Source organism: Pan paniscus, chromosome 16 (genome assembly GCF_029289425.2).
Source record: "Pan paniscus chromosome 16, NHGRI_mPanPan1-v2.0_pri, whole genome shotgun sequence".
In the NCBI taxonomy this organism is placed as follows: Eukaryota; Metazoa; Chordata; class Mammalia; order Primates; family Hominidae; genus Pan; species Pan paniscus.
This window is the reverse complement of record NC_073265.2, coordinates 68,298,462-68,311,901: the sequence shown is the minus strand read 5'-3', so window position 1 is coordinate 68,311,901 and position 13,440 is coordinate 68,298,462. Positions and strand designations below refer to the sequence as shown.

At 48.5% G+C, this 13,440-nt stretch overlaps 1 protein-coding gene across 9 annotated transcripts in view; it reads left to right on the top strand.

Annotated features, from left to right (window-relative positions):
* Window positions 1–13,440, top strand: part of RASGRF1 (Ras protein specific guanine nucleotide releasing factor 1) — a 130,559-nt gene that overhangs the window by 36,681 nt on the left and 80,438 nt on the right. For all 9 annotated transcript variants that reach the window (XR_010109970.1, XR_010109969.1, XR_010109972.1 and 6 more), the window contains exons 4-5: window positions 4,661–4,753; window positions 7,250–7,503. Coding sequence is in view for 5 of the 9 variants with exons in the window: in XM_055098999.2 (XP_054954974.1) it covers window positions 4,661–4,753; window positions 7,250–7,503 (347 nt within the window). In the remaining 4 variants the exon portion in view is untranslated. The remainder of the gene's footprint in view (window positions 1–4,660; window positions 4,754–7,249; window positions 7,504–13,440) is intronic.

Below are 13,440 nucleotides of genomic sequence, written 5' to 3'. Positions count from 1 at the left end.
CTCCCACGTGCCACTTTTGTTGTTGTCCATAACCTCTTTCCCTACCAAGATCTTCCCCCTGCATCCGGTGATGTGCCAGAGCCTGCTTCTACCATTGGCCATTGGCCATCTACACAACACTCTTATCATGCCAGCTTGCAAGAGCCAACTGTTAGATTTTCAAGAATTTCGCTAGCTGGGTATTTGACCTTTGGTAGCTTGAAATGGGCTGAGCTAGAAATGGGCTGACATCATGGGAATTGGCAAATGCTACAAGTCAGTTTTCCTTTCAGAGAGCTTTACCGTTTATAATTTACCATTATATCATTGTCTGCAACTTTTTTCATGACCAGCTCTGTAATTTGCAGGGCTCAGCACAAAAGAAAATGTGGGGCCCTTAAAAACTTCGAGACAGCAACTGCAGAAGCTTAAACCAACCATTGGGCCCTTGTAAGCCTGGGGCTCTGTGCAAGTGCGCAGGCCACACATCCATGAAGCCAGCCCGTCTCTTCTCCCTCTGTGCCCTCCACCCTGTGGCACCCACCCCAGCCATCTCTGTTAACAGGAGATCATGCCGACACACGTGTAACTTTACTAAGTAAAACAATCAATCCACTGCTGACTTAGTCTCTTCTCTCCCTTCTAAACAATCCTATCAGGACTTCTCTTTCATTACCAGAAAGCCCCATCAAGGAACCATCTAAAACAAGGGAACATCTACCTATGAGAAGACTCCTCCCCTCCTCTAGAATGCTCAGTTTGGCATGATTTCATTTTCTTAATAGCTATTTCTCTCCCATTTGCAATTGGAAGTAAATTTGGAGAGCTAAGACAGGCCCTAAAGGGCAGCATAGGAGTTTGCAGGTGGCTGTAATATTTTATTGGAATGGGAACACACATATCCTAGAAGGCTGACAGTGGAGGGAACTGCAGAGATCTTTACCCTAAGGTTCAAAATGAAGACTTAGCCTTGGAATCAGTTTTGGGTTGGTTTTTCTTTTTTTTTTCGATCTTGTCGCCCAGGCTGGAGTGCAATGGCACAATCTCGGCTCACTGCAACCTCTGCCTCCCAGGTTCAAGCAATTCTCCTGCCTCAGCCTCCCAACTAGCTGGTATTACAGGTGTGCGCCACCACACCCAGCTAATTTTTGTATTATTAGTAAGATGGGGTTTCACCATGTTGGCCAGGCTGGTCTCAAACTCCTGACTTCAGGTGATCACCTGCCTCAGCCTCCCAAAGTCCTGGGATTACAAGTGTGAGCCATTGCAACTGGCCTAGAATCAGTTTTGCAAACACACTTTGATGTGGAACCCCAATATACAAAATAGATAGAAGACTGCTCTGGGGAAAGGAGGGGAGGGTGGCCTTGGTCCTTCCCCACCAGCACCCCCTCTCCATGGCCACCCTCCCTGCTGTGGCCCTGCTCCCCATCTCTCCTGCCATCCCCCATTCCCAAGACCTGCTGCCCTGGCACACAACACTCTATCACACCCATGCCTTTGTTCATATCATTCCTTCTATTTGAATTCCTTCCCCCACATATACCAACTGTTGGACTCCTGTTTGCCCTTCAAAACCTTTCCTGGGGAGCCTTGCCACTTCCTGGCCAAGGCTCTCCCATGGCAGTGGGTACACAGCTCTGTTCTGGCCTGGCCTTGTTGGATTGCAAGCCACCTCTATGAATGCCTGACCTCCTTCTTAGGCTGGGAGCTCCTCCAAGGAAGGGGCACTTGGCATGGTGCCCAACACAGACACCATCAGAGCATGCTGATAAGGTTGGCACAAAGGGAAACAGAGATGGGGGCACCTGTTGGGCTTGGATGGGGGCAGAGGGAAGCAGGAGAGAGAGCTGAGCTGTGTGGCACCTGCTTGAAAAGCAAGCAATGCAGCAATCTTTAGTAAACCATTGGCTGCTAACAAAGAGAAAAAGATCTGGATTAATTCCATCACCCATTACTGCACTGACTAAACACATTCCAGGTTAAAGAAAGTGTCTCCAGAGAGGGGAGTAGGGTGGAGCAGGAGCCATTGCACCGTGCCCAAAGCAGGTGTAGCAAGTGACAGTTTGCCTCTAGGGGGCAAAGAAAGCCAGTCTGAGGGTGGTGGGTGGGCAGGAGCCAGCCAAGACACCAGGCATGGAGCCAGGTGTGGAGTCGGCCAGCCAGAGTCAGGGTGTGAGCCAGAGGTCCAGTTCCCCATGGCTGTAATTCACGAGGGTCAACTAAGTAGGGGCAGGATGTAACCAAACAAAGCAGGGTGCAAAGCAAAATCTACTTCCAGGAGGCCCCTGCCAGTGTCAGGGAAAGGCTGCCTCCATGAGCCCTCCATGAGCCCTTTAGGCCTGGGGCTCCCACCACCATCCCGATATTGGCTCCTAGTTGCAATGGGCCAAGACTAGACATAGTTCAAGACTTTTGCAGTCCCCAGGCTTGCAACCCTCCAGAGCTTTGCCCACTTAGCCTGATCCTTAAATAAAGCCTCCAAAGTTTTTGTTGCCTGCGCATGTAGGATGGTGCCTGACCTAATTGCATCTATTTTCTGCCCTAGTCCCTGTTGAGTAGATGTCCCGGAATGCCTCTCTCTGAGAAGAGCACCATCAGTTTTAAACACAGACCACTTCCCCCACCCCAGCACACATACACACACATATCACCATCCTAAAGTGAAAAGGGGTGCTATGTGCAAATCCCAAAACTGGCAAAGAAAGCATCCTGGCACAGAGGTGAGAAGAAGCCGAAGGTAAAAGTGTTGACTGAGCAGGCTCCAAAGGCAGTGTGTGTGTGTGTGTGTGTGTGTGTGTGTGTACGCTTGCGTGTTCCTTAGCCCTTTAGAGTCCAGATCAAAGAATCAGTCATCATTTCAATGTGCAAATGTTCTCAAAGGATCAAAAAGGGGGAGGGGGTGGGGAGAAAAGCCCATCTCCACACTGACTATTTCTCAGTTAGATATTTTCAGCCACTCTTCAATCACAGGCTGCGGTAATTTTAGCAACCAGGGAGTGGAGAGCGGGTAACTGTTCCATTTTGCTTTCAAAGTGCTTGATTCGCTCAATTATGAGCGCCCATTCATCCTGTGGTTCAGCAAGTGGCCTTGAGGGGACAAAAGCCATGTGTTCCCAAGAGAGAACAGCGCTGGGCTTTGCGGCTTTGTTCGTAGAATCCCCCGAGCTACTATCTTTAGACACGTGGGGCTTCATTACTGCAGTGTTTTCCCTTGGTTAATGTTTTTGTTGCTGCTGTTGCTCTGATTTTTTTTAATTCACTTATTTGTGTAGACAACAAGAATGTGTTGAGTGCCCAACCTTGCGCTAGGCACCAGGAGCACAATAAATGAAACAGCTGCAATCCCTTCTCCCTTAGAGCTCACGGCAAAGATAGAAGAGTAGACAAGCAATTCCAGCATTTTCACAGGAAAGTCCATGGTGCTGTGGGAACCCTGCTACAGGACACAAAACAAGGACTCACAGAATTGGAGTGGTTGGACGAGCCCTGCGCAGGAGGATACACCACAGGCCTGTCTATGGGATGAGTCCCAGAGGCCCCTGGCCACAGTGCAGCTTAAGGTGTACCTTCTCCTAGGCACCATGCCTTGGTTTTGTTCTTGCAGCTATGTCGACATCTGTGATCCCCAAATTATGCAAATGGAGATGTTTAGAGCAGCTAGATATTTGAAGAGCTGCTCCACTTTTCTAGGCCAGCAGTTTCCAGGTTATGATTGAAATAGGCCTCTGATTCTAAGAGGTGCTTTGGGGCTGCCCAGGAAGGAAAGCGCCAAGCCAGCAGGACTTCACCCGGAGCCACCTGCTCTATCTGATTTATATCCAGATAAAATTTTGCTTGAAAAATAAAGGGATTACCTAGGTGCCCATCAAAGGGGGAATGGATAAATAAAATGTGGTCTACACACACAAGGGAATATTGCTCGGCCTTGAAAGGGAAGGAAATTGACCCACGCTGCAACATGGAAGAAACTTGAGGACATTATGCACCATGAAATAAGCCGGTCACAGAAAGACAAATAGTGCATGATTCCGCTTAGATGAGGTACCTAGAGGAGTCCAATTCAGAGGCACAGAAGGTGGAATGTGGTTGCCAGGGACTGGGAGGAAGGGGAATGGAGAGTTATTGTTTGATGAGTACAGAGTTTCAGTTTTACAAAATGAAGAGTTCTGGAGGTAAATGGTGGTGATGGTTGCACAACAATGTGAATATCCTTAATGCCACTGAACCATACCCTTAAAAATTGTTAAAATGGTAAATTTTAATATGTTACATGTGTTTTATCACAGCAAAAATTATTTTTTAAAAAAGGGACTGGTTGTTCGGGGAGTAGGGAGAAGAACGACAGATTTAGGCCAAATTCTGAGATTACAAATGAGGTGGCTACAGCCCTGAGAGCAGAAGGGCTTCGTCCAAGGTCACTCTGGTTGGGCAGCCCAGCTGGCCTGGAACCCAGGTGTCTACCCATCCCCCATGCAGCGCTTCTCACAGATGTCTGGGGCCTGTCTGGTTCCATGACCTGGATGCACAGAGTCAGAATCACAAGTTGTGGCATTATGGCTCTTGGGGAAGAAGAGGCAGGGCACTCGGCTGCCACCCTGTTCCTGCCACCCACCGGCCAAAGACCTGGGGCCTCCGTGAGCCAGTGCCCCTCACAGGCTGACCTGTGTTGCTGTTGCAGATCGCATCCCTGCTCAAGGACAATGAGCGCATCCAGTCCACCCAGACTGTCGCCCCCAACGATGAAGACAGCGACATCAAGAAAATTAAGAAGGTCAGTGCTATCCCTCTGGGTGGCCTTCTTTGGAGCTCTCTCTTTAGAGAGCCAGCCCAGGGTCGGCAGTATCCACACCACAGCCCCACTGTCCTCAGAGCGTGCCCCCCATCCCCCAACCTCAGCTCCAAAGACAGAGCCCACACCCCCTTATCCCTGAAGGGTACCCTGTCAAGTCATTTCTTCTGGTTATCCCTATGGGGCAGAGTGCTTCAGCCCATTTTATAGATAAGAAAACAGGTTCCACAAGAGGAAGGAGTGGGGAAAGCCAGGACAGAAACCCAGGCCTGGGACTCTCGGCTGACTGCTTTCCTCGCATTGCCATTCACCTTGCCAAGACCCCCAGGGCCACCTCTCCACTGCCACTCCCTGGCATGCCACCCCCACTGCTATGTACACGCCACCTCTCACAAGTACCTCCTGAGTCCCCAGCAGACCCAGCACGGTAGTCCAGCCTTTTTCAGACCTCACTGCTTTTACCCTATTAGAGTTCAGGAGGGACAGACATCTCAGAAGCTGCCAAGGATCTGCCCAGTGGCCAGGTAGTGACATACCATGGGCCACCCTGTGGTGGTGTGGCAGAGGGAAGGAGCGTGGGCTGTGTTTGTAGCTTGCCAGACTCAAGACAGGGGAGCCTGACTCACCCTAAGAAAAACAGGTGAAACCACAGAATCCTATTTGTTGAGTGCGTAAAAGGACCCCAACGCCATCCCTAGAAACTGCAAACTGGCATCCCATGGGCCAAGTTCAGTGTACCAGTGTGTTTGAGATTTTGAGATTTTCATCCCACACAGTGGGCTTTTTTTGGTTTACATTTTTAAAAATTTGTTGCCAGTGCTTTAAAAGCTAAACACATCACACAAAAATCTGGATTTCTGGTTTCTCAAGAATAGAAATAGCTAACATTAATTAACTACTTTTTATGTGCCAGACATTATTTTAAGAGCTTTATGCAGATTAATTATATCCTCACTAAAATCCTCTGAGGTTTATTTATTATTTTCATTTTACATATGGGGAAGCTGAGACACAGAGAGGCAAAGGAACTTGCCCAAGGTCACACAGCTAAGTATTTACAGAGTAACATTCAAACCCTGGCGGCCAAGCTCCAGAGGCTATGCTGCTGGGACACAACATCTCCTTAAAAAGCAGAAGGTCCAGCAGCCCCAGGCCACCTGCTGCACATAACAGCAGCCAGCCCAGGCAAGAGGTGCCACCTTATGACATCCCCCACCCCCAGCTAGCTTCACGCACCTCTAGGAACTGCCAGGGCCCCACAGGCATTGGGACTTGCCACCCAGGTCTGAGTCAAGTCCCACCTGGGCAGAGACGCCCTGACCCGTGTTCTCTACTACAGCCCCAGTGAGCTTCCCAGCTCACCCCTGTATTTGGAGCATTCTGGTTGGAACATTTTGTTAAAGGCTAGCTGAAATCCACCTCCCATTGCTCTATTTTCACCCGCCTGGAGCCTCAGAGTAAGCCCCTCCCTCTTTGAGAAAGCCCTTCCTATCTTCAGAGATAGCTCTTGGGGCTCGTGCAGGCCTCTTCTGTCTACGGCACCCATCTCTAGCCAGCAGGTCTGCCCCTGGACAACTGTACCTGCTGTTTGGAGACAGCGGTCCTTTCAGTGGAGAATACTGTATGAGCACCTCTGCCTGATCCCAGTACCCTTCCTCCCAGTGTGGACCGTGAGCTTGCACACAGCTCAGAGGCCCCTTGATTGGAAGCCTGTACAGCTTAAAACAACTCTGTGTGTGTGTGTCAGTCAAGGCCCTTTCCCAAGTTCTTGCCAACATGAGGCCACTCCAAGCAGCCCAGCTCCAAGGCAACTGAGTTAAGTGTCTCTGTTCATTTCCCTACTGAGTCAGGAGGAGAGGCTCCAGGCAGGCACCAGGACTCAGAAGCCGCTGATGAGGGCTAAGTATGAGATTAACTAATTTTCCATGTTCCGTTCAATTTGATAATCACCCTTCTATCCAGAAGAGCTTTAATTGAAACTTCTGGGCTTTCAGGCAAGTCATTAGACAAGACAAGGCATGAGCTGTGCCCAGCAAGGCCCTGCAACCCTTTATCCTCGGGCGACCTCCCGTTATGGAGACATAGAGCCACATTTTTCCTCCTCCAGCGAATGCTTCCAAAGCAACCCAGGGGTCTTGTTAAACTGCAGAGGTCTGGGGTGGGGCTTGAGAATCTGCATTTCCAATAAGCTCTTCAGAGATGCCGATCCAATTTGTGGACCACACTTTCAGTCTAGCCATCATCTCTTTAGCCCCATTTTACAGATGGGAAAACTGACTCAGGGCAACCAAACAACTTGCCCTGTATCATGTGGGCAACAGAGCTATGCCTGGTCTACATCTGAGCTCTTTTTGCTACATGCCCGGCATAGGAATAACAAAGCCTTGGTTCCTACCCTTGGGGAGCTCACAGCCTGGAAGGACAGGAGTGGTCCAGACTCCCTGACAGGAGCCTCTCCCCACCGGTCTTGCTGCTCAGGTGCAGAGCTTCCTGCGGGGCTGGCTGTGCCGGCGGAAGTGGAAGACCATCATCCAGGACTACATCCGGTCACCCCATGCTGACAGCATGCGCAAGAGGAACCAGGTGGTGTTCAGCATGCTGGAGGCTGAGGCTGAGTACGTGCAGCAGCTGCACATCCTTGTCAACAATTTCCTGCGCCCGCTGCGGATGGCCGCCAGCTCCAAGAAGCCTCCCATCACACACGACGACGTCAGCAGCATCTTCCTGAACAGGTGAGCACCCCTAAAGGTTGGCCAAGGCAGGAAGGAGACTAGTGAGCACTGGCCGCAGCTAAGCTTTGACACACTCTCTCACGTGGTTCCCACCGAGTGCAGATGAGGCCCAGAGAGGACGGAAGTGCCCAAGATCACGTGGCTAGAAACCACCAACCCCCATAATTGTGGGGTCTGGGGCAGGGGCACAAATGTAGGCTCACAAAGTATAGGTCCAAACCAGTGGGCCTCAACTGGGGCAGTTTTGCTCCGTGGGGAACACTTAGGAATGTTTGGAAACATTGTTGATTGTCACCACTTGAGGGAGGTTGCTGTTGGCATCTAATGGGTAGAGGCCAGAGGTGCTGCTAAGTATCCTACAATATGCAGGACAGTTCCACACCAACAAAGAATTATTCCAACTACAATGTCAGTAGTGCCACAGTTAAGGAACCCTGGTTTAAATGCTTAAGAGTTATAAATCAAGCTACAAAACGTAAACTAAAATACCTTATTCTTTGACCTTGATACCATCATAATGACCTGGAGGCCAGGTTGAAACTTAGAATTCTCAGGTGCCTTAGAGTTCTGCTGTGGACCACGCTACCCACATGTCTTACAAAGAAGTCACTTCTCCCAGATGGTGACCCTGGCATTAATATGGGGCTTGTGGTTCTTCAGAAGGCTGTGCTGACGGCTGCTCTGCTGCTGTCAACTTCTTTTTAAAAGGAAATGGTTTAAATGAGCTTTCTGGTGGGTGATAAAATTGTATAAACTAGATAAAAGCAACAAAACAGCATGCTATTTACAATGGAATGTCATCTAAGAATTCAAGTAAATCATTATGTTCCCCTATCATTCAACTACATTTCTTTTCAAATATTCAGCATTCAGTCCTTTCACTAATCTCAACCAGCCTTTTCTCCAAGCCCTCTGCATGAATATTTGGGACCCAGGGCCACCTTCCCTGTGTCCTTCTCTTCCCCCTTTCCCTAACAGTGTGATGTGCTGAGTTTGAGGGGACTGTGGAACACCCCAGCGTGGGGATGTATGAGGTTGTGAGTCAGACATGAGTCTGAGGCTCAGGTGAGAGATTGGGCTGAAGAAACTGAAAGTCACTGGGATGGGACAGGTTGACACCATAGATGTGGGCAAGCCATCAGAATATGGGGGACAGAGAGAGAAGGAAAGAGAGAGAAGCAGGCAGGGGGAGGAAAATAGCTTTTGGCCTCATGAGACCTTTCGAGACCGAATCACAGGGCCCCACAAGGCTGCTTTTTAATAGACATGTTGATCACAGTTCTTAGACATTCAATAAATGCTTTTATGCATTGACTAAAACAACAACAACAAAAAAGAATTATGTGTGTGTGAAATCAGGTAACATTTAACCCAGAAAGTGGGTTGTTTAGATTCAGTGACCTGGAATTTGAATGAAAAATGTGAAGAACATGTTCCTTGCTGAGCAAACCCTGGATAGCTCAGCTGACTTCACATATTCTCAAACACAAGCCCATCTGTAGGTCTGGGTGGAGCCCAGGGGACTGCATTTCCAACAAGCTTGCAGGTGCTGCTGATGCTACTGGTCCCAGATGGCACCAAAATGGGAGGCTTGAGATAAACAGAGGTGGCTGCCTGTGTTTATCTCCACCATGACTCCTTATTTGAGGTTTACTTCAGGAGGCAGTAGTGTAGTTCTATGTTGTTTGTGCTTTTTTTGCATTTTAGGCCACCATTGCAAACTTTTGGTGACCATTTATCATCATCACTAAGAGGTGTCCTTTTGCGTTTGTTACCTTTTCGTAATTTTATTATACTTCATTGATTCATCTGAAATAGAATACTTTTGACCTGGAATCTTTGGTAGAGAATATTCATGCCAGCTCACAGCATTTGTTCAAAAGTTGTTCAGAAAAAAAATCACAACATGGTTTTATATTTTTATCTTCAAAGAACTGAATGGATCAGGTCAGATACCTTTAATGGAGAACAAATGAGAAAGAGGAAAGGGGGATTTTGCCTTCTCATGAAGCTGATATTTTCAACAATGACCTCAAAAAGAAACACGATAGACCTCAAGATAGACCCAGGAATCCTTCAGCAGGGCAACTGGAAAGATTTACCTAAATCTGTTTTTCCCTTTCTGTTGTCAATACAAGGCAGTCCATAGGGTTGAGCCCCAGCAATGATTAGGGATGGAAGGGATGGGTTGGTAGCCAGCAGCCCCACCAAAGGCAAGGACACTCATCCACTCACTCATTCAACAGACAAGCAACACAGAGTGCCTGGCTGCGTGCTGGGTTCACATATACAGAGTGAGCCATGCAAACTCCACCATCAGGTCAAGTGATCCAGCAGATGTTTACCATGAAATGTGGTGAGAACCACCAAAGAGGCTCCCTGGAGGAGGTGGTGTCTGAGCTTAGTCTTTAAGGACACGAGAGAGTTTACAGGAGGAAGAGGAGGAGGAAAGAACTTTCCAGGTAGAGAGAACAGCATGTGCAAAGGCCCAAAGATGAGAGTGGGACTTGATTCTGGAGGCAAGAAGGAGCCATCACACATTTCAGGCAGAGAATGTCATGGTCAGGTCTGTCGCAGGAAGCTCAGCCCCTCTGCCATGTGGAGGGGCACTCCTTGGGGAGAGTGGAGTATGGGAGGCTGGTAGAGAGGCTAAGTGAGCATGGAGGGATTCCAGGGCCTGAGCAGGCATGACTGCCCAGCACATGTTTGCATCCTGCCAGCAGAGGCAAATGTGCATCTGAGTGCACTTCCCTGGTGCCTTGTAGGGGGCTGGATAACTGAAGGCTGGTGGACCCAGAGGCAAAAGTTCGGAAGAGTAATGAGCTCCCTATCACAGTAAGAATTCAGAAGAGTAACCCTTTGTCAGAAACATCAAAGAGGTTTAGAAGTTTAATTAGATGCCCTTTAAGATCCTCCAGCTCTGAATAGTGACACTATGACTGTGATGCTTTCAGGGCTTCCTGGGCAGTGTGCATGCCTGCCTAGAACAAAGATGAGTGGCATCCTCCACAGGCTTCAGCCTGAGAAGCTCCCTTACCCATCCCCATCTCCCCAGGTAGCCACTTCTTCATCCCAAGGATGCTGCCCATTTCACCTTCTTTACAATGGGTCCAAGCCCAACTGTTGCCTACTTTAGCAATCTTATTGATCCCAGGAAAAAATAGCAGCAGCCTGATGAATTCTCAAGACCTCTAGAATATGGACTCTAGAGGTCATCAGAAAAGGCTTCCCCAGGAATGGTACCTGCCTCTTACAGGCACTGAAGGATCAAAGAAGAGACTTGGTGTAAAGTGTTTAGCACAGAGCCCAGCGTAGCCCAGGTGCTCCATAATAATGCACCCTGCAAGAAATCAAAATCAAATATAACATGGAAGGAACACTTCTGACTCATTTTACAAAGTCAGCATTACGCTTATATCACAACCAAATACATCACAAGAAAACTACAGCCCAATATCCCTCATGTGCATATATACAAAATAGCAAAGTGAATCTAGCAATATATAAAAAGAGTAATACATCCTGATCAAGCAGGATCCATCCCAGGAATGCAAAGCTGGTTCAACATTGAAAATCAGTCAATGTAATTTACTCTATTGTCTTCCTAGATTAAGTGAGAAGACCTGGTGGTTATATCAATGGTTGCAAGTCTGACGAGGCTGGTTCCTCTCCTCTACCCTGGTCCCTGTTCTCAAACAGGTGCAAGCCAGAAATCTTTCCTTCCCCAGGGGTCAGGATGGGAAGGAAGAGCTGGAACATGACTGCCTCCAGATCATCCTCGCTTTATACCTGATCACTTAGGGACAGCACAAGCTTCACTATCTTAAGTTCTATGCTTTTTTGCAAACATAAGGAACAGCTGGAATTATTTTTTGTGACCTTAAAACAGCCCCCACTCAGCACTTTGCAGGATTGAAGCTTCTGGACTATACTTCTCACACTACAGCACGGCTTTATGGGACCTGCATTGTGCTGGGCTCTCTGCCAGCACTTGGCCTGCATGCTTTCTGATCCTCAGAGGCACCCATGAGGCTGGAGCCAGGATCAGAGAGGTGGCAGGAAATGCTCAGTAGCACACAGAGAGTGGGGGCAGGCTGGGATTGTAACCTAGATCTGTTTCATGGTAAGGCCCCAGCTTCCCCCTGCTGCCTTGTTAAATAATGGGCTGGAATTCTCTCCAGCAACCCATTTTCCTTGCCCCCACTGCTAATGAGTGTGGGTCATTACAGCACAGGTCTGGGCATGCACCCTCTGTTGGAGAACTCCCCCTTGTGTGTGAGCCCCACCTTTTCACTTGCTGTCTACGCTGTGGGGGCTGATCCAGGACGTGAACCTCACTGCTCTCCCTGCCTCAGACCACAGCACAGAGGTCTGTGTGTCATAAGCCACGGTGGAGCTGCTAGCTCACTTCCTGGAAAGCTTTTTCATATGTAGCTGTCCCCTAGATTTGCTTTTAGGCTGAAATATACAGCCACATTAGAAACCTGATGCTAATTTGGTGATTTAATTTACTGAAGCTCATTTTAAAAGGTCCTTGGGAAGAGAGAAGCCTCTCTCCAGCTTGGCAGATTCATTGAGGATGTTGCAGAGCTGGGGAGGGTGTTAATTGTGTACTTCTCAAATAGGGGGGAAAAGATCTTTGAACTAAACATTTGCAGCAGGCTTTGTTCAGCCAAGACAATAAGCTTAGAGACGGGCTATTTCCCTTTAATAAAAACCATGCCCAGCGCCATGTGCAGGGAACCACAGGTGTTGCCCATGACAAGAGGCATCCTGTCCCAGTGGCAGATGGTTTGTATCTTGCTTCCTGCGCTGACTGATTGGCAGTGGCTGCCTGGAGCCCTGAGCTGAGGGAATGATGAGGTTCAGCAGGGGAGCATGCCACAATCAATTCATCCTGTCTGCATGGGCTGGAGGGTGATGAGGGGCAGGCCCTGGAACCCATGATGAGTGACTGGTGCAATGCAACAGGTAGGGTGTGGGGGCAAGAGTGAAGGGGCCTGGTTCTGTCCTGCTCCTGCCCAGCCCTATCTGCCTTGGACTGGCCTTGGGTATGTCATGCCCCTTTCTGGGCTCAGGGAGGGAACCAGGCAAAATGAACATGTCCTGCAGTCAGGCCACCTCTCTGGCTGGAACATTCTTCCTACCCTACTCTCCTTCCAACAGCAGTCCTACTCTTTGTTCATGTCTTTCCTTGGATGCCATGTCCCTGACCACCCGCACGTCCCTTGCTGACATTGGCTTATGTTCCCTTGTCGTGCTGTCCCAGAGCCCCTATGCTTCTCTTTGTTGCATACATCACACTTAAATAAAGATTTCTTTTTGTGTCTAGGTCTCTCACTATATTAACTGTTCAATATGAATGGGGACAAGGCCATAGATTACAGCTGCACCAGCTGTGCACTGCACAATTCTGGGAGCACCATTCGCATTGCACAGGGGTGGGTGGACTTTATTCTGTAAAGAGCCAGATAGCAAATGATTTAGACTTTGTGGGACATACCATTTCTGTTACAACCAAGCAGTCACAGATAATCCAAAAACAAATGAGTGTGGCTATATTACAATAAAACTTTTCTTTTGTTTTCAACCATTTAAAAATGTAAAAATTATTCTAAGCTCTCAGGCCATACAAAAACAGCAGCTATGCTAGATTTGGCCCATGAGCTATACTTTGCCAACCCCTGGCATACACTAGGCTGTGAATGGTGCCTACTAGAATTGTGCATCCAGCAGCCTTGATGGGGACTATTTCTGTTTTTATCATTGCTGGAGTTAGACACAGGGAGACCATTGTCTGAGCAAGTGCCTGAAACCTAGTAGGTACTCAATCACTATGTGTTGAATGAGTGAATGGAACACTAGCTCTGCAAGATGTTATTAGGTATTCCACCTTCAAGGGGTCATGTAGATTTGAGAAAGGTGCATGGTATATTC